This window comes from Emys orbicularis, chromosome 23 (assembly GCF_028017835.1).
Source record: "Emys orbicularis isolate rEmyOrb1 chromosome 23, rEmyOrb1.hap1, whole genome shotgun sequence".
Classification (NCBI taxonomy): Eukaryota; Metazoa; Chordata; order Testudines; family Emydidae; genus Emys; species Emys orbicularis.
Window position 1 is genome coordinate 366,869 of NC_088705.1, and position 21,478 is coordinate 388,346.

Here is a 21,478-nt window from a genome sequence, read left to right on the forward strand (position 1 = left end):
CCCATAGGGATTTTTAGCCATGTAGTCCTAGCCAGCGTCAATTTTAGTTAGTTGTATTGTGCTTACCTTACATTCCTCTGTAATGTTACCTGGAAGCAAGTGTCTTCAGTTCTGTCTTAATTGTTGTGTAGTGTTGCTTTGTGCTGTTAGACAATAGGTGGAGTGGTTTATAAAGTTTGTAAAGTGCTTTGGGGAACCTTTCTGGATGAAAGGTGATGTGTAAGTTTGTCATCATAATGCTAGAGATTATTCTTATAAAATTTACCAGTCATCTGAATGTTGTGCTGATTGTGTGTAAGATAGTAACCTGTATGTTTGATGGAACAGGTTTTTGAAATTCCTAAATACTTGGCCTTTTCTGAGTAAGTAATATGGAGATGGAGAGGATGAACATGGATACATCTGGTGAGGAGGAAGAGAAGGAAAACAATGAAAGAAACTCTAGAGTTTGTACTAGCTGTGACAAGATTCATGAGTCCATTTCCAAATGGATGCTTCCTGAAAATGCCAGAGGAACCTACCTGGAAAGAGCAAACTGTATCCCTCCTCCTCTCTTCATCATTTCCATTAGTATAGCTGAGGTAAGAGTTCTTACCTGGTAACATTGTAAATGTTTGCACTTGTCTTGCATTGAATGCTATTATTTTATAGGAACAACAGTCAAACTGGGGGATTTAGATTATACAAATTTCAGTTGTTTCACTTTAGAGTCACGGGCTTCTTGTCTGTTGTTCAGCACTGGAGTTTGCATGTGATCATAAAACATACTGAATTGAGCATTTTTAACTTCTTGATTATCTTCCATTTAGTAATTTCTTTCTCATTTATTGCACAGATGAAGCCCATATTATACATATTGCACCACTATAATACCCTATTTTTCAGTTCCTTGTAAGTCTGGCAAATTTTAATCGTGAAGGCTGAAATCTTCCATCTCTGGTTTCTGTTTCATGTTGAATTTTTTTAAATATTTGAGCAAAAATGGTTCAGCATCAACCTTTTCCAAGAATGAGCTTAGTGGAGAAATAAACTATTTTGCAAATATTTTCTTCTGACTTGAAACTTGGTAGGGGACAGTTCAGAAGTGTCCTAACCCTATGAAAATCCACACTCATTTGGCCAGTTTAAGAGCCTCTTAAAGTTGCTACTGGCACATGCACAGCAGAACTTGTTTTACACTTGGTGATTGTTTCTTAAAATCCTAAACTGAACTGCATGTGCTCTACTAGAATTCTTTGAAGAGGTCAACAAGCATGTGGACAAGGGGTATCCAGTGGATATAGTGTACTTAGATTTTCAGAAAGCCTTGACAAGGTCCCTCACTAAAGGCTCTTAAGCAAAGTAAGCTATTATGGGATAAGAGGGAAGGTCCTCTCATGGATCGGTAACTGGTTAAAAAATAGGAAACAAAGGGTAGGAATAAATGGTCAGTTTTCAGAATGGAGAGAGGTAAATAGTGGTGTCCCCCAGGGGTCTGTACGAGGCCCAATCCTATTCAATATATTTATAAATGATCTGGAAAAAGGGGTAAACAGTGAGGTGGCAAAATTTGCAGATGATACAAAATTGCTCAAGATATTTAAGTCCCAGGCAGACTGCGAAGAGCTACAAAAGGAACTCTCAAAGTGAGTGCCTAGGCAACAAAATGGTAGATGAAATTCAATGTTGATAAATGTAAAATAATGCACATTGGAAAATATAATCCCAACTATACATATAAAATGATGGGGTCTAAATTGGCTGTTACCACTCAAGAAAGAGATCTTGGAGTCATTGTGGATAGTTCTCTGAAAACATCCACTCAATGTGCAGTGGCAGTCAAAAAAGCGAACAGAATGTTGGGAATCGTTAAGAAAGGGATAGATAATAAGACAGAAAATATCATATTGCCTCTATATAAATCCATGGTACACCCACATCTTGAATATTGTTTGCAGATGTAATCGCCCCATCTCAAAAAAGATATATTGGAATTGGAAAAGGTTCAGAAAAGGGAAACAAAAATGATTAGGAGTATGGAACAACTGCCATATGAGGAGAGATTAATAAGACTGGGACTTTTCAGCTTGGAAAAGAGATGACTAAGGGGGGGATATGATGGAGCTCTATAAAATCATGACTGATGTGGAGAAAGTAAATAAGGACACGGGGTCACCAAATGAAATTAATAGGCAGCAGGTTTAAAAGGAAGTATTTTTTCACACAGTGTACAGTCAACCTTTGGAACTCCTTGTCAGAGGATGTTGTGAAGGCCAAAAAAGAACTAGATAAGTTCATGGGGGATAGGTCCATCAATAGCTATTAGCCAGGATGGACAGGGATGGTGTTCCTAGCCTCTGTTTGCCAGAAGCTGGGAATGAGCGACAGGGAATGGATCACTTGATGATTACCTGCTCTGTTCATTCCCCCTGGGGCACCTGGCATTGGCCATTGTCGGAAGACAAGATACTGGGCTAGATGGACCTTTGGTCTGACCCAGCATGGCCATTCTTATGTTCCCAAATTTGATGACCTCGCTGTCCTCCCCAGTCAAAATATCCTTTGGCTGAGGGAAGATGCAACTAGGCTGTGAGCCCAGGAATTTTAGTCTTGCCTCTTCCGCTGATTGGTTATTAATTGTCCACTTCTCAATCTTTATCCAGCAAGACCTCATATCCCTAGCAAGTATTAGTCCCCCATTTTATATGTGAAGTAACTAAGGATCTTAGACATTTCACAAGCTCACTTCTGGCAGAAATGCTGATAAAATAGAGATTTCTGTGGCAGATTCCAGTTTCAGCCACTTAATCCAACTGTCTCACTGAAAGTATAGGCCAAATTGTTTTTTGGTTATGAAGTCCTGCATACCCAGTGCCTGGAAAAGAACCAGGAATCCTGACTTGTTCTTCTGTGGTCTAGCAAATACATGATGGAATTTCTTCATTTTTTCAATTTTCTTTTTTTAAAGTCCAGTGTTTGTATGTTATTTCCTGTGTGAAAATAATGTTTGAATTGGAAAACCAGGCATTTGAACATTAGGAAATGCTAGGACTGAGGTTGCCTGTGCAACCTTAACTCTGTCCCTTTGTGCATATCACAAACTTCTTGTTCTACAGTACAGTAACTCCTCACTTAACGTTGTAGTTCTGTTCCTGAAAAATGCTACTTTAAGCGAAACGATATTAAGCGAATCCAATTTCCCCATAAGAATTAATATTAAATGCGGGGGTTAAGGTTGAGATAAATTTTTTTCACCAGACAAAAGACTATATTTTATTTATTTATTTTTATATACACACACACACACACACACACACACAGTATAAGTTTTAAACAAACAATTTAATACTGTACACAGCAACAATGATTGTGAAGCTTGGTTGAGGTAGTCAAGTCAGAGGGTAGAAGAGGGTGGGATATTTCCCAGGGAATGCCTTAGTGATAAATGATGAACTAGCACTCCTAACACATTGTTGTTAATGTAGCCTCACACTCTCCAAGGCAGCACAAATGGAGGGAGTGGAGACAGCATGGCAGAGGAAGACAGAGACACACACCTGTGTGTGTGAGAGAGAGATGCACATTGCCCCTTTAAGTACATTGACCCCACTCTAAGTACATTGCCTTTTTAAGTAGATCAGCAAGTTGAGACAGCAGCTGCTGCCAGCAAGCTCCCTCCGTCCTGGTGTCCGTCCCGTCCCCCCCCCCCCTCTTTGGAGATAAGATATAGGGGGAGGGGGACACCCTGACATTAGCACCCCTCTTCCCCATCCACCCTCTGCACAGCAAGCAGGAGGCTCCCGGGAGCAGGTCCAAGGCAGAGGGCAGGAGAAGCACAGGGCAGTGTGGGGAGGGACAGCTGAACTGCCCAGCAATTGATAGTCTGCTGGGTGGCTGCCGCACAGGGAACTTAGGGAAGCGGGGAGCTGATAGGGGGTTGCCAGTCCAACCTGGTTCCAAGCCCCCTCCAGCTAGCTCCAACGGACTGTTCTTTCTGCAAGCAGTGGCCAAGCAGGTGGCTACCAAACAACATTATAAGGGAGCATTGCGCAACTTTAAACGAGCATGTTCTCTAATTGATCAGCAACGAAACAACGTTAACTAGGACAACTTGGTGAGGAGTTACTGTACTGCTCTATCATTCAGATCCTGATTCAGCAGAATACTCAGGCATATCCTTAAAATCCATTTAAATGAGTGGGATTAAAGAACATGCACAGTGGCAAGAACCCCTTTAAATCGGGTATTTCCTAATTTGAGTGCTTGATTTTACATCTCTACCCTTTTTGTTGTTTCCAGTGTGTGTTCTGACCATTACACACATAGTTGTATGTAAGTGAAATTATGCATTTCTGTATATAGAAGGTTTGAAATCTGCCATGAGACAATTATATATCAAGGATTTTGGGATTATTGGAGGAAAATTGTTTATATTTAATAATTCCAAATCGTTGTAGAAGTTGTTAAAGTCTCTTATTGTTTCCAGCTGGCTGTATTCATTTATTATGCTGTTTGGAAGCCCCAGAAACAGTGGATCACGCTGGATACAGGTGTCTGGAACAGTCCCTTTATTTATAGGCCTGACAAGAGGGAAGAAACTTGGAGATTCATTTCATATATGCTAGTGCATGCTGGGTAAGCAATGTAACAATGAACTCTACAAACAGTCAACCTGTGGAACTCTTTGCCAGAGGATGTTGTGAAGGCTAAGACTATAACAAGGTCAAACAAGAACAAGAAGTCCATGGAGGATAGGTCCATTATGACTATTAGCCAGGATGGGCAAGGATAGTGTCCCTAGCCTCTGTTTGCCAGAATGGGCGACAGGGGATGGATCACTTGATGATTACCTGCTATGTTCATTCCCTCTGAAGTACCTGGCATTGGCCATGTTAGAAGACAGGATACAGGCTAGATGGATCTTTGGTCTGACCCAGTCTGGCCGTTCTTATGTTCTAAACAGGTTTTTCAGAGAAGCCAAAGGGAGTTAGGTGTCATTCCATTAGGTTCCTCTGAAAATCTCAGTCTATGTCAAAAATTTATGTATTCATTTAGGAAAATGGAAGATTTTACCTTGTAAGATTTATAAAGATCATGTGGTCAGGACCCTAGTCTTAAGACTTGTCTGCAGGATGATGCTTCTGGGCACCGTACTGGGGCAGTAGGATCTGCGTCATGATAGGCTGTCCCTTTTAAAGGTAGTGGTGCCTAGTTGTGAGCCCACCCCAGTCACATGGCATGGCCCTTCTCATATTTTGGGAGGTTTTGATATAGGATAAGAAATAAGAGGTATTTGTGGAGAGGAAGCAGTCCCAGGAATAAATAATGTTTGGGAGAAATTTTTTATTACTGTTTCTTTAAGGGCCTTGGATCAGGAGCCTTGCAGAGTGGGCAGGGCAAGGCTCCTCTCTCGCCCAACCAACTGGGTATGAGGTGGAAGAAGGGGACTAGTATGCTGCCTCTTCCCCGATAACAGGGCAGACAACAGCAGGAGAGCACTGCCTGCTGCACCCTCTGAGCCTGAGAACTAATTGGGGTAAGGGGCCAGCTGAAAGTGGATAAGGCCCTACAGCTGTCCGAAATTATAACCCAGCTCAAAGGAGGAGAATGGAAGGCTGCAGTTTTAAGGAGAGAAACTGTTGGAAATATCACCCAGCTCTGGGAGGAGGGCTGGGACCTCCTGAACAGGAGCAAAAAGTCTATAAGGACTCTTACATGGACCCACAGGGGACATGAACTTCAACTCAGAAGTGAGTTACATGCTGTAGAAAAGTTAATAAATCAGACTCCCACAAAGGTGATATTGGTTTACCAGTCTAGGTAATTAATTGAAATAACCTGAGTTGGTGCTGGAGGCAATGAACCTGCAGGGCCACAAAGGGGGCCATGTTCAAGGGCAGCACCCCATGACAGGGTCAGTAATGACAAGATTTCCACCTAGTGAACTGCCAGCACCACTTCCTGCAGCAGTGAGGTGTCACTCTCCATTCCAAAATCTGACCTAATCCATCAGTGTTTAGTTTGCGAGATTAGTATAGATAGCATGGCTGTAGTATAGTTTTAATCCTACCTGAAAAGGTACAAAGAAGGGCAACAAAAAATATTAAAGGCAAGGATCAGCTTCCATATGAGGAGAGATTAAACAGACTGGAACTGTTCAGCTTTGAAAAGAGATGACTAAGGGGGGATAAGATAGATGTCTAAAATATCATGAGTAGTGTGGAGAAAGTGAATAAGGAAGTGTTATTTACTATTTCACATAACACAAGAACTAGGGGTCACCCTATAAAATTAATAGGCAGCAGCTTTAAAACAAACATAAGAAAGTACTTCTTCACCCAATGTGCAATCAATCTGTGGAACTCGTTGCTAGGGTCCAAAAGTACAACTGGGTTAAAAAAAGATTTAAATAAGTTCATGAAGGACAGGTCCATCAATGATTATTAGCCAAGAGGGTCAAGGCTGCAACCCCATTCTTTGGGTGTCCCTAGACCTCTGACTGCCAGAAGCTGGGACAGCACGACAGGGGATGGATCATTCGATAATTGCTCTGATCTGTTCATTCCCTCTGATGCATCTGGCACTGGCCTGTCATAAGACAGGATACTGGGCTATATGGACCATTGGTCTGACCCAGTATGGCCATGTTTTACCTTTTTTTTGGTTTTTTTGAGACCTGTTCTTCATAATCTGTGCTCCAGTTCTGCCTTTCCACCAGAGTCCCTTACTCTGACTTATATGCAGACTCTGGCCTTCCAGATCCAAATGCATAGCCCTGACTCCACCCCCAAAAAAAGTAAGGCTTACTTGTTTTGAGTTATTTGAGTATATAATTTATAACAGCTTTTATTTTGTCTTACTAACTTTTAAAAAAGTTATTTTGGCTGTAGAAATAAAGCATGCCCCCAGGATGCTAGCATGCCATTTTATTATGTATTAGCTATAGTTTGAGAAAACTTTAAATGTTTGTTAATTAAAATTTTGATTTTCAAATATCAACATGTTTTTCCTTGCAGCATTCAACACATTTTAGGAAATCTCTTTCTGCAACTTATTTTGGGGATCCCCTTAGAAATGGTTCATAAAGGGCATCGGGTTAGTCTGGTGTATCTCGCAGGAGTGATTGGAGGTCAGTGTGTAATGGGAAATGGGTAAGCTTAAATGAAGAACTGTCTGTATCAGAAAATCAATGTATATTATTGCCACATCCCCTTTCCCGAACAGGACAATCAAAGTTGTTGGTATACTGGATTGTGTAACATAACCAGTTCTCTTGGTGCAGAGAATATCTTGACTCCAAACTTTTACCGTAATAACATACTAGAAAACAACCCTATGTTCCACTCCACTCCACTCAGATGTTTCTTTCAACTTTTTAGCCATTCTCCCTTCCAAATTTTTTAACACTCTAATTCATCCATACAGAAATATAAATTCATACCAAGTGTTAGCGGGCAGTATTTTACAATTAACATCTTTGAAATGGATAAGTAAATTGAATTAATTCTCAATGGAAATAGTAAACTGCATTTATTATTCTGCATTCTAAAGTCTACAGTTTATGGACTCTAGAAAAATAGGCACAGATATTGTTCCTGTAAAAGCACATCTTGAAGTTGGTTATTGTTGCCGTCTTCAGTCGGTTAATTCTATTAGAATTAACAGAGCTTCGGTTAATTCTAAATAAAATAAAATTAAAGAAGCAACAACATTGTTCCTCTGTAATCTTACTCCATCACCAAGAAAACAAGACTTGTCTCCTCCCTACTGCTTCTAATTCTAGGTATAATGCTTGGTAACCACTTCTGGTGCTTGTTTTAATACTTCCCTATTAAGGCTGCTTAAATCCTGTTGAATGATAAGACATGCATATTAACAAATCGCTATGATTTATAAATATAACTTTTTATTGACAAGTTTCTACTGATGAAAGGTAGAACAATTCCTTTCTCAGGGAACATTATAAAATGTTGAGTATAAGGGTTTAGTCTGATGGCAGTTATTGCAAAAATTCTCAAACCTCTGTATTCTCATGCATTCAGATGGAACTGTATTCTAAGTCTTATCGTATCCTCAAAGCATAGCTTCAGCTGGGAGATCATCGTACAATTGCAGTGTCCATTAAGATGCCATTCATAGGTCTGGAGCAATGTTCCCTCTAATTTTTTCCATTCATGTGCGGAATTAATTTTGTTATGTGCAGCACCAATATCGAGGTAATGTCTGGATGTATGCCATCAGTAGAAACAAAAAACTTTATATACATATATACAGTTTATATATATATGGGGACCATAAAGATTTCCTGGAATCTGACATTTAGGGCCGGATCCTCAGCTGGTGTACAGCAGCGATGAAGTCAGTGGAACTACTTCGATTTTCACTAGCTGAGGATTTGGCCCTTCAAGTGTATCATATTAGAACGGCTTCCTTATCACTATTGCAAGTGCATAGACTGAAGTCTTATGCACATAACAGGCTTTTCTGAAGAGCAGAAAAAAATGAAATCCTATAATGTACAACCCATATTTCAGGTTGCAGTTCCCTTTGCTCAGAATTTAATCTGGTGGCTGGCAGTGCAAAGCTGAACCTAAAGTGAGATTCCTCACCCAAATGAAATAAAAACTGTATGATGTCTTGAAGGTATTTTTCTTTGGTTAAAGGTAGTAATGTGTGGTATTTCATGGTTTTGTATAAATCTTGGTTCAGGATGTGGATCAGACTCAATAAGGTATATATTTTTGGCAGATACAATACTGCTCATCCCCATAAATTGTGTAAATAGAGGCACCACAGAACAAAGAATAGAAACATTTAATTGCTATAACACAGGATCTTCCTTGAAAAAAAGGGGCTGGGGCCGAGGGAGAGGTGCCTGTAGCCCTGGAGCTGGGGCTGAGAGAGAGGTGCCTCTCCTGTCCCCGCCACAGCCACAGCTGGAGTCGGGGGCAGAGGCATGTCTTCCGTCCCTGCCGCAGCCCCGGCCGGAGCTGGGGCCTGGGGAGAGAGGCGTGTCTCCTGTCCATAGGTGCTAGAACTAGGGGTTCTGGGGGTGCTGCAGCACCCCTTGGGTTGAAGTGGTTGCCATTATATACAGGGTTTACAGTTTTGGTTCAATGGCTCTCAGCACCCCTAATATATAAATTGTTCCAGCATGCCTGCTCCTGTCCCCGCTGCAGCCCTGGCCGGAGCTGGGGCTGGGGGAGAGAGGCGTCTCTCCGCCCCCCAGCCCTGCACACCCCAAGCTCCCCCAAAACCCCATCACTGCCCCCACCCACCTTCCTTCCCTACATTTTCTCCACGCTCATCTGTGTGCACGGCTGGTGCGCAGCCCTGGATGGCGTCTTGTGCAGCCGTGCACCTGAGAGGGAACACAGATCTGGAGATAGTGAGGTGGGTACTTCTAAATAATTCTGAAAATTCATTTTTAATTATACATAGAGGTCAAATCCTGCATTGAAATAAATTAGTTTTGTCTAAATAAGGACTCCATATATTTTGATATATGTTCTTTGGTAGACTTTCTCCAATCTGTCTGTTATAAGCAATACAGGCAGTAGTCACCAACAGGAAGAGAGGGCATTGGAGCCTGGGGAAATTGTCTTTCCACTGTGTCCACATGGACAGAAATGGGACCTATAACTTATTGCCAGTACATTTTTCACTGTTGAGGTGGTGACAAGGCTTAGGTGTTTTATGTCACTGTCTAAAGGTGTGCTGAGCAGTGCTAGTTGATATTGTAAAAGTGCCTGAGCCCTGTCTACACTAGCTGTCCTAACAGTGGAGCTTCACTGGTAGTGAATTGTAGACCTATTTTTGTCACAGTAGACTCATAGACTTTGAGGCCAGAAGGGACCATCATGATCATCTAGTCTGACCAACTGCACATTGCAGGCTACAGTACCTCACCCACCCACTGCTGTAATAGACTCATAATCTCTGTCTGAGTTACTGAAGTCCTCAAATCATGATTTGAAGACTTCAAATTACAGAGAATCCCCCATTTACACTAGTTTAAACCTCCAAGTGACCTGTGCCCCATGCTGCAGAGAAGCTGAAAAACCCCAGGGTCTCTGCCAATCTGACTCATGGGAAATTCCTTCCCAACCGTAAATATGGTGATCAGTTAGACCCTGAGCATGTGAGCAAGACTCACCAGCCAGACACCAGGGAAATAATTCTCTGTAGTAACTCGGAGCCCTCCCTATCTAGTGTCCCATCACCAGCCATTGTAGATATTTGCTGCTAGCAGTTGGAGATTTGCTACATGCCATTGTGGGCAGTCTCATCCTACTATCCCCTCCATAAACTTATCAAGCTCAGTCTTGATACCAGTTAGGCTTTTTTCCCCCACTGCTCGCCTTGGAAGGTTGTTCCAGAACTTCACTCCTCCGATGGTTAGAAACCTTCATCTGATTTCAAGCCTAAGCATGTTTATGGCCAGTTTATATCCATTTGTTCTTGTGTCCACATTGGTGCTTAACTTAAATAACTCCTCTCTCTCCCTGGTATTTATCCCTCTGATGTATTTATACAGAGCAATCATATCTCCCTTCAGCCTTCATTTGGTTAGGCTTAACAAGCCAACCTCTTTGAGTCTCCTCTCATTAAGTTGGTTATCCATTCCTTGGATCATCCTAGTAGCCCTTCTCTGCACCTGTTCCAGTTTGAATTAATCTTTCTTAAAGATGGGAGACCAGAATTGCACACAATATTCCAGATGAGGACTCATCAGTATAACAGTACTAACACTTCTCTGTGTCTATGGGAAATACCTCACCTGGTGCATCCTAGGACTGCATTAGCCTTTTTCACGGCCGCATCACATTGGTGTAGGTAAAGCTTTAGTTGGCCTTTTTTTCTTTTTGTTTTCTTTCCCCAGTTTCTAATATATCTGTCAATCTCCTGTAATTTCAGTTGTGATCTTTAGCTTCTATTGATGTAGGTTGCAGAAAATGTCATCTTAAAGTTTCCATTAGGACTCTAGTTCTAAGGACATTTCTGTCTTTTCAGGTTCCTTGGCTAGCTCAGTCTGTGATCCCCTCCAGGCTCTCGTAGGGGCTTCAGGAGGAGTCTATGCTCTCATTGGAGGATACTTTATGAATGTTTTAGTGGTAAGGAAATAATCAGAAATGCACAGAAAAAAACAGCTTCTTTGTGAATCTTTGTTCACTTTTGGATCAATCTTAATTGTGTAAATAAAATGTTCAGATTTTTTCAGCAAAGGAATAATTAAGGAAAATGCAACTCCCACATACATATGTGCTGAACAAACCGTGTCTGTCCTTGAGAAATCAAAGCTTCACAGATGCTTTTTTTGCTATTAAAAGAGGAAAAAGTGAATTTAGCAGTTGACATCATTTTTCAGCCAAAGTGACATTGGACTATAGAAATTGCCGTTTGCGATCCCATGTAGTGCAGTATTCTATCTCAGCTAGTTGCCAAAAACAGATGCTTTAGAAGTACAAGAAACTCCATAGTAGACAATTATGGAATAAGCTGCAAACAAACAAAAAAAACCCTAAACTCTAGGGCTTCAGTTAGAACTTGACTGATGCCCTGAAGCATGAGGGTTTGTATATCCCTTTAAAAAATAATTTTGGCTATATATTCATGTAAATGTCTAATTGTATTGATCTCATTTTGGGTGCAGTAGTTCAACTTAACAAAACTTTATTTTGTGAATCTTTTATGTCTATCTCCCACACATACCAAAAAGCAATACAAACCCCAGCTTAATCAAACTTGTAGTCTAACGTAAAATCTTGGTGACCTCAGCATTGTTTAGCCAGAATAACTTCCCAAATGCTTGGAATGTGTGACAATCAGATGTTCTGGTCTCTCAGTATAATCAATGTAAAAGCACATGAGGTCTCTGTTAAGGTTTTGCATTGGAATGCAAGTTTTATGAAGCTGGGGTACATACTGATTTTTTGGTGTTTGTGGGAGATGGAAGTGAAAACTGTATGGAGTGTTGGGGAGCATTATCACTAATGTTTTAGGGAAAACAAAGGTGGAAAGGAGTGCATAGGTCTCTCCCAGTAACTTGTTACTTTCTTTCTTTTAAGATTTCAGATGAAGTGTCCTGCTACATAACCTTAACTGCAACTAAACATATTTTTGTTCGCTAATTAAGATCTTGGCTTCAGTGATCTCTAGTGTCAGAGAAGCTGACTGTATATTGGGTGGCTTTTTAAAAAATGATTTAGTTTAATCAGTCACCAAAGGTGGGTCCTACTCTTTTAATTCTAAACATTGCTAAACATTAGTTCATGGAAACATCAGTTCTTCAGCAAATTTTCTCTTAAGAAGTTCAGTCAGCAGTCAAACCTTTCTTTTCTGTGTGATCACAGGCAGTATGAATTATAAATGATACATTAAAGAGTTCACATCACCATAGTTTTCAAGTAAACAAAGAGGGGGCCTGGTTCAGCAAATAGCATTGAGTCTCTACCACCAAAGGCATGAGAGGCTCTAAAGAAAATTGGTATCCTTTGTGTAAGGCAAAAACATTGTTTTGCTGGATAATCATTGTCAAAGGGCTGACAGTACGCAGATTGCATCTTCTTTTTTAGTAATTTTTATCACCAAAAGGCATAAAAAAGGACATATGTTTTCATTATAAAATAAGGAGGAATGTGAAAGATGTGATAATAGCGGTGGTCTAGTGGATTAAGCTACTTGTTGTTGGAGTTTGGGCATGCCACTTTCCCTTTCTGTGCCTCAGTTTCCTCATCTGTAAAATGCGGAGAATGATACTGACTCTCCTTAGTAAAATGCTTTGTGATTGTTTGAAAGGCGCTATAGAAATATAGGGTGTTACTTAATGTATATTAATATACCTAAATGGACTGTTTTGTGTGTGTATGTGTATGCATGTACAAGTCCGTGTGTATAATTATATAGCTTAATTGTTTCTTTTTTTCTCTCCAAGAACTTCAGAGAAATGATTCCTTTGTTTGGAGTCTTCAGATTGCTCCTCATCGGGATTATAGGTAATTTTAATCCTACCTAGTATGTATGTGAGAATAAAAACTATGCAAGACACCCAGTATTAAACTACAAAAATGAATGCCCATTTGGAGTCCAAAATACTAATAGTTAGGGAGGTATCAGTTGCATATTATTCAGTTTGCTAAAACCACAAAGTACACCTCTACCCCAATATAACACTAATTCAGATACAACACGGTAAAGCAGCGCTCCGGGGGGGGGGCTGTGCGCTCCGGTGATCAAAGCAAGTTCGATATAATGCGGTTTCACCTATAACACGGTAAGATTTTTTGGCTCCCGAGGACGGCGTTATATCGGGGTAGAGGTGTAAATGTAAATTGGAGTTAAGTTAAATTATAATGTAAACTGATCTGAGCCTTAAACTATTTAGTGTTGCTTTGCGCTTTTAAATACTAATAATTACCTGTGTAGTGCCACAGCTATGTATGGTGCTTGATAAAACTCTAGCTAAATTTTGCTCTGTTAGAAGGGTGGTACTGAAGTCAATAGGAGTTGGAATCCCGTGGCTGAGAGTAGAATTTGGTCAGATTCTTATTTTATTAGCTCCTGCATTTCACTCCAAAAGTGACTGCTTCAATTGTGGGTGAGATGATCTCTTTGTAGTTAGCTTTGTAGATGCCACTTGAAGACATACCGTGTTGTAACTTACAACCATTATTTGGATTTGTTTCTGAAATGTCTTGTCAATTTGAATGAACATTTTTATGATGATTGTGTTTTCTTAGTTGGAACAGATATGGGATTTGCTCTGTACAGAAGATTTATCGCTCCTGTGAATGGGCCTCAAGTAAGTGCAGTCTTCACTAAAATAGCTTTGGATAAATTATAACTAATGCTCTACTAGACCTTAGATAATACCTCAGTATTAACTATTGGAATTTAGTAGAAAAATAGTGTTTTAAATAGTAAAAGATTGTGGTGATTCCTGTTGCACCAAGAAACACAATGGCACATAATCCCAACTATACATACAAAATGATGGAGTCTAAATTAGTTATTACCATTCAAGAAACCGATCTTTGAGTCATCGTGGATAGTTCTCTGTAAACATCAGCTCAATATGCAGTGGCAGTCAAAAAAGCTAACAGAATGTTAGGATCCATTAGGAAAGGGAGAGATAATAAGATGGGAAATATCATAATGCCATTATATAAATCCATATATGCCCACACCTTGAATACTGCATGATGTTCTGGTTGCCCCATCTCAAAAAGGTATATTAGAAATGGAAAAGGTACAGAGAAGGGCAACAAATATGATTATGGGTATGGAATAGCTTTCACATGAGGAGAGAGAAAAAAGACTGGGATTGTTCAGTTTAGAAGAGAGATGACATAAGAGGGGATATGATAAAGGTCTACAAAATCATGAATGGTGTGGAGAAAGTGAATAGGAAAGTGTTTTTTATCCCTTCACGTAACACAAGAACCAGCGCTAACCCAATGAAATTAATAGGCAGCAGCTTTAAAACAAATATCAGGAAATACTTCTTCATACAACATGCGGTCAACCTGTGGAACTTGTTGCAGGTGGATGTTGTGAAAGCCAAAATTATAACTGGGTTCAAAGAAGAATTAGGTAAATTCATGAAGGATAGGTCCAACAATGGCTATTAGCCAAGATGGTCAGGGACTCAACCCCATGCTCTGGGTATCCCTAACCCTCTGACTGCCAGAAGATGGGACTGGATGACAGGGGATAGATAACTCAATAAATGCCTTGTTTATTCCCTCTGAAGCATCTGGTAGTGACCACTGTCAGAAGACAGGATACTGGGCTAGATGAACCATTGGTCTGACCCCGTATAGCCGTTCTTATGAGAGAAAGTAAACTGTTTTTTTCATAGAGTAATAAATTCTAAGCCAGAAGGGACCATTGTGGTCACATAATCTGATCTCCTGTGTAACACAGGCCAGAGAACTTCCCAGAATAATTGCTAGAAAAAACATCTGATCTTGATTTAAATATTATTTTCAGTGATGGAGAATCCACCATAACTCTTTGTAAATTGTCACAATGGTTTATTACCTTCTATGTCAAAAATTTACACCTTATTTCCAATCTGAATTTGTCTAGCTTCAACTTCCAGCCATTGGATTGTGTTATACCTTTTTCTGCTAGATTGAAGAACCCATTATTAAATATTTGTTCCCCATGTAGATACTTGCAGTGTAATCAAGTCACCCCTTAACCTTCTCTTTGTTAAGAATTGAGCTCCTTCAGTCTATCTATTGATCACTATAAGGTATGTTTTCTAATCCTTAATCATTCTCGTGGCTCTTCTCTAAACTCTCTCCAGTTTATCAACATCCTTCTCAAATTGTGGACACCAGAACTGGATAATATTCCAGCAGTGGTTGCACCAATGCCAAATACAGAAGTAAAATAACCTCTCTACTTCTACTTGAGATTTCCCTGGATCACATTAGCTCTTTTGGCCACAGCGTCCCACTGGGAGCTCATGTTTAGCTGATTACCCACCATGACGCCCAAATCTTTTTCATTATCACTGCTTTCCAGGATAGTCCCCCATCCTGTAAGTATGGCCTACATTCTTTGTTCCCACCCATATTAAAACGCATATTGTTTGCTTCTGCCCAGTTTACCAAGTGATCCAGCTTGCTCTGAATTGGTGACCTGTCCTCTTCATTATTTACAACTTCCCCAACTTTTGTGTCATCTGCAAACTTTATCAGTGACTTTGTATTTTCTCCCAGGTCATTGAAAAAAAAATGTTAAATTGTGTAGGACCAAGAAGTGATCCCTGAGGGACCCCACTGGAAACAGACCCGCTTAATGATGATTCCTTTGCAACTAAATTTTGAGCCAATTTTTAGTCTTTTGAATGTATGCCATGTTAATTTTATATGGTTGTAGTTTTTAATCAAAATGTCGTGTGGTACCAAGTCAAATGCCTTCCAGAAGTTTATGCGTAGTAGGTCAACACTATTGCCTTTATCAACCAAACTTGTAATCTCATAAAAAAATTAAATTAGTTTTTCAGGATCTATTTTCCATAAACCCATGTTGATTTTCATTCATTACATTACCCTCCTTCAATTCTTTATTAATTGAGTCCTGTATCAGCCACTCCATTATCTTGACTGGGATTGATATCAGTCTGACAAGCCTATAATTACCCAAGTTACCCTGTTTACTCTTTTTAAAAATTGGCACATTACCTTTCTTCCAGTCTTCTGGAACTTCCCTGGTGCTCCAAGACTTATTGAAAATCAACGGTCCAGGAAGCTCCTTAGATGACTCTGTTAAATCTCTTGGATGCAAGTTATCTGGACCTGCTGATTTTAAAATGTCTAATGTTAGTAGCTTCTGTTTAACATTTCCAGAGATACTAATAGAATGGAAAGACTGTTATCACCATATGATGAGAATATCATGTTTTTTTCCCAAATACAGAACAGAAATATTTATTGACCACTTCTGCCTTTTCTGTATTATTATTAATTCTACCATTTCTATCTAGTAGTGGGCCAATACCATTGTTGGGACTCTTTTGTTCGTAATATATTTTAAAAATTCCTTCTTACTGTCCTTAATTGTGTTAGCCATAGATTTTTCTATGTGTCCCTTTACTTCCCTTCTCAATTTTCTACAGTTCCTAACTTCTGAATTATATTCATTACTATCAACTTTCCATTTCTTCCATTTTGTTACTTTTTTTATAGCTGCCTTCATTTCCCCTCTAAACCAGGAGCCTTTTCCCTCAATTGTGGGATTGTGACTTTTTGGGCATCTAGTTAGGTGTTCTTTGATGGTTCCCAATTATCATTCAAATTTTTCTGATTAAATTCTTCCTCCCAGCTACTTGGCTTATAAAAAGTTGAAGATACATTTGTTAACTTAAATAATGTATAGGCACCCAGATCTGGGATGGGTGCTTATTATTCGTAATAAGCTGTTACCTTTGTCTGAGACCAAGATTTTTGGTACATTTTAAAGACTTCTTTCCTTGTAGAAGCTGTATCCAGCCATGAAACAGGCTACATATTTAATAAAATATTATCTTTATGAAATACAGCATTGCATGTAGATTTCTCCACTATACTGTCAATGTACTTGTGTAGTAATTCTTGCAGGTAATTTACTACTGATTAAGATAACTACGGGTCTATGTTAAACTCAGAGTAAGTAAAGCAAGACTTTTATCCCTTGCTGTCTATTGCTTAATCACAATGGGCATACTAAGGGAAGTATAGTTGTGTTTAAGAATTACTATGTATTTGAGCATGGACAGCACACTCATCTTTCAGAACAAAGGGCAGACAAGGGCACTGCCCTTGAACTATTTAAATTGTAATAAATAGCACAGTCCCCATAAATAAATTTTTATGAAGAATGGTGTGGGGAGGAAGGGGTGTGGCAGAAGAGAGGTTGAAGGAGTGGTAAACCAGGTCAGGAATACTGTTCCATTAACATAGGGGCACGTGGTATAAAGCAGGAAGGAAATTAGGACATGCCTAGGCATGCATCTTGAGCACAGGCATGGAGAAGAATAGAAGAGAGGTAGCCAGGAGCAAGGAGGGAGCCCAGAAGGCAGGAGCCTGAAAAACAGACAGGGAGTTTGAATTTAACGTGGAAGGTGAGAAAACCGCTTAGGGACTTAAAGAAGGGACAAATGTGGTAGGAGCAGTGGTGATTTTTACAGAATACTTTGGAACAATTGAGGGGTGTGAGATGAGGTCAGAAAGGCTGCCATAGGTGAAGTGAGATTTGACTGACATGGTCAGGGGTTTGGAGTGTGGGAATAGAGGAACAGGTGGATTCTGAAGATGCTGAAGAGACAAAATTGGTAGGATTTATTGACAGCATCCATGTTGCAGAGAAGAAAACAGAGGAAAACCACACTGAGATTAATTCTTTGAGGACAGGGAGGATGGTAGTATTGCCCACAGTGATAGAAAGAAGACTAAGTTCAATTTTCTTCATGTTGAGTTCAAGCTGATTGCAATATATCCAAAAGGAAATATTGGAGACACAGCTGGAGATGGTGTGACTGAGTGGAGATGGGGAGGTAGATGTGAAAGACATCGGCATAGAGGTGATGGATTAGATTCCCCCAGGGGTAATATGAAAAGGGAAAAGAAAGCCAATGAAAGAGGTCTGAGGGACATTGTCAGTGAACCTGTTCAGATGTAGACTTCTTATTGTTCAAGAACTTCATTGGGACAGAATGGACTAATGTACTTTCACTCCTACAGACTTACACTGAAATCCTGATTACGACACAAGATAGTTGTTGTTCTCAACCTTGCCCTTAAATTATTTATATCAATTTAATGTAGCTCGTTATGTAGCTCATTATGTAGCTCAATTTAAACTATTAACTGACAGTGCTATACATGAATATCTTTGTCTCAAGAGTCACTGAAAATTCGACAATGAAATGACAGCATGGACTACATTAAGTCAGTTATTTCTGATTCAGATAGCTGCATTTCAGTTATAGACAATGTTATTTACATTATAAACATAACTCACAATTTGTGATTAGCAAACTCTGCTAGACACCTGGGACTGGATAGCAGGCTTGTTGGCGTCAACATTGAGTGACAACATACATATATTCCACACACACTTGAAGCTAGCATGACATCTGCTTGCTCCGATGTCTCTCTTGCCAGCTACATTAATCCCTTATTTCCTTAAGTATTAAATTTACCTACTAACTTTAAAACTCCATTTGTAGTAATCGGGCAGTGCTACAGGTATATTGTCAAACTAAATCTGTATTTTGGACTATGGCATCTTATTATCTGGTTAGAAATCTCTTCTATTATAATATTCAAAATCTCCTCTCTTTCTGAGAAGTAATCAGTCTTGTTCTACTGTGGCCCAGTACCTGGCTGCACAAACAGCAGAGGGAGCACAAATTAACACACTATTCCTGGACCTCTCTTTAATAATCAATTACTCTGATAACAAGGAAGTAAACATGGCATAGCAGATCATTTGTGGCCATCCTGATGATGCAAGAAAAAGTGTGTGTGTGTATTTCATGATACATTCTTACCTCAGTTCTATCTAATATACACCTCTACCCCGATATAACGCTGTCCTCGGGAGCCAAAAAATCTTACCGCATTATAAGTGAAACCGCGTTATATCGAACTTGCTTTGATCCACCAGAGTGCGCAGTCCCACCCCCCCAGAGCGCTGCTTTACCGTTTTATATCCGGTCGCATTATATTGGGGTAGAGGTGTATCCAATTTTCTTCTCTCTTCCATCTAGGTTTTCATACTGCACTCATCACTTTGGTAACTGAATGCTTTACATCTATAACTTTCCTGCTCATCCTGAATATTTTTGTATATCACCTGCAGCCATGCCACCTTATACTGTGACTTTTCATATCTCAAGTTAAGCACGGTTGGGCTTGGTCACACTCTAAACTGGAAACCTCCAAAGAATTTCTATATACTGTGCACACTGACTTTTAGTGAATCAGTAGGGAATCATGTTCCCTTGGAGTCAGTTCTGAAGGAATGTCCCAGCATGGCATTAGGGACATGCGTATTTTGGATGAAGCATAAAACTGTGGTCAAAGATGTCATGACTCTCTTCATAAAAGTATATCCAAATTCTAGCCAAATTCCCAGTTCTGAATAATTTAATTCTACCTCCCTAGATTCATACCTGCAGTTTTAATTTGATATGTAGCTGTACACTATTAAACAGCTACTGCCTTCCATCAGAGTAGCTATATTTAAATACTAATGATCCCTAGGTAAAGGATACTTATCTCATAGGCATGTGTTAAAGCTAAAGTAATATTTATAAGTGCTTTCAAATCCTTGGATGAATAATGTTACAGAAGTGCTGGTATTCCTCAGTCTTGAAATGTAACTTAACAGTTTACTTCTTTTTCTCTTAAGGTGTCCTTTGTGGCTCACATTGCTGGTGGCCTAGCTGGGATGTCAGTAGGTTATGTCATTTTCAGCTGCTTTGATAAGAACTTTATAAAAGATCCAAGATTTTGGATCTCCATTGTTGCTTATTTAGTCTTTCTGGTGTTTGCTGTATTTTTCAATATCTTTCTTTCACCAGCAAACTAAACTGCACCACCCACAAAAGAAACACTTAAATCATCAGGAAGACAACTTTAAAAAAAAAAAGAAAAAAAGAAAAATTACAGTTTTATAACTACAAAAGGACTCCATAAATGTTGCTTTTTTAAATAATGGTTGTGTACAGACTTTAATTTTTAAAGCATTGGACCATCATTTTTATGGTTATCCTATCCCAGAAATGAAATAGTTATTAAAATATGACCTTTTCAAAATCATATGTAACCTTTTCTATTTTCTATTGCTTTTTATACTGTTAAATTAAATAAACATCAAGGATTCCTGGTTGCTTTGGAATAATTCTTGCAGCTTTTGTTTTGAGCTTTTGTGACATGATTCAGTAATATTCATTTGGAAGAAATTACTTCTTCCAATACCAGTTTTCTAACCTCAAAACCAGGAGAAAAATATTGATCAGCACAATAAAGAATTCTTTTAGAGAAAAAATTATGGTGTCAAATTTTTACAGCTGAGTAGCAAGTGTGATGATTCTTGATCTTTGTCAGGTATAGTCAAAGCCTCAGGTACTTGGACACAGACCGTAAGTCCAATCTGCTGCAATGTCTCTGGATTCTGTGACATTCTGCTTCAACAAACTGGAAATTCAGTGGCAGCTCCATTCATTTAAAAAAAAGAGATTTTACAGGAATGACAACTTATACTATTGTGGGCAAGTTTTTCAAAACTGCCTTCTTCAAGGTTTCTTGCATCTTCTTCTGAAGTACACCTCTACCCCGATATAACGCAGTCCTCGGGAGCCAAAGAATCTCACTGTGTTATAGGTGAGGCCGCGTTATATCAGGGTAGGGAGAGGAACCGCTCCCCGCCCCAGCTCACCTCCGCTCTGCCTCCCTGAGCGCACCACCACTGCTCCGCTTCTCCCTCCCTTGCAGGCTTGCCGCGCCAATCAGCTGTTTGGCCCAGTAAGCCTGGAGGGGGGGGGGGGGGGAAGAAGCGGAGCAGCGGTGGCACGCTCAGGGGAGGAGGCGGAGATGAGCTGGAGTGGGGAGCGGTTCCTCTGCACCCCCCATTACTTGCTGTGACCCTCCCCGGGGGGCCCCCCCACCCCAGCTCACCTCTGTTCCTCCTCCTCCCACGAGCATGCCACAGCTCCGCTTCTCCCCCCTCCCTCCCAGGCTTGCCGTGTCAATCAGCTGTTTGGCGCAGCAAGCCTGGGAGGGAGGAGAAGCGGAGCTGAGCGGCGTGCTCGTAGGAGGAGAAGCGGAGGTGAGCTGGGGCGGGGAGTGGTTCCTCTGCGCCCCCCCCTTGCTTGCTGCGGCCCCCATGCCCCAGCTCACCTCCGCTCCGCCTCCTCCTATGAGCGCGCCACAGCTCCGCTTCTCCTCCCTCCCAGGCTTGCCGTGTCAAACAGCTAATTGACGCGGCAAGCCTGGGAGGG

At 40.3% G+C, this 21,478-nt stretch overlaps 1 protein-coding gene across 1 annotated transcript; it reads left to right on the forward strand.

Annotated features, from left to right (window-relative positions):
• The first annotated feature begins 371 nt into the window (after positions 1-371).
• On the forward strand, positions 372-20,067 carry RHBDL2 (rhomboid like 2). Its single transcript, XM_065421835.1, has 7 exons — positions 372-581; positions 4,466-4,614; positions 6,996-7,108; positions 10,993-11,093; positions 12,914-12,974; positions 13,719-13,780; positions 19,888-20,067. Exons 1-7 carry the CDS (start codon positions 372-374, stop codon positions 20,065-20,067), a joined length of 876 nt encoding a protein of 291 aa, XP_065277907.1.
• The last annotated feature ends 1,411 nt before the right edge of the window (positions 20,068-21,478 follow it).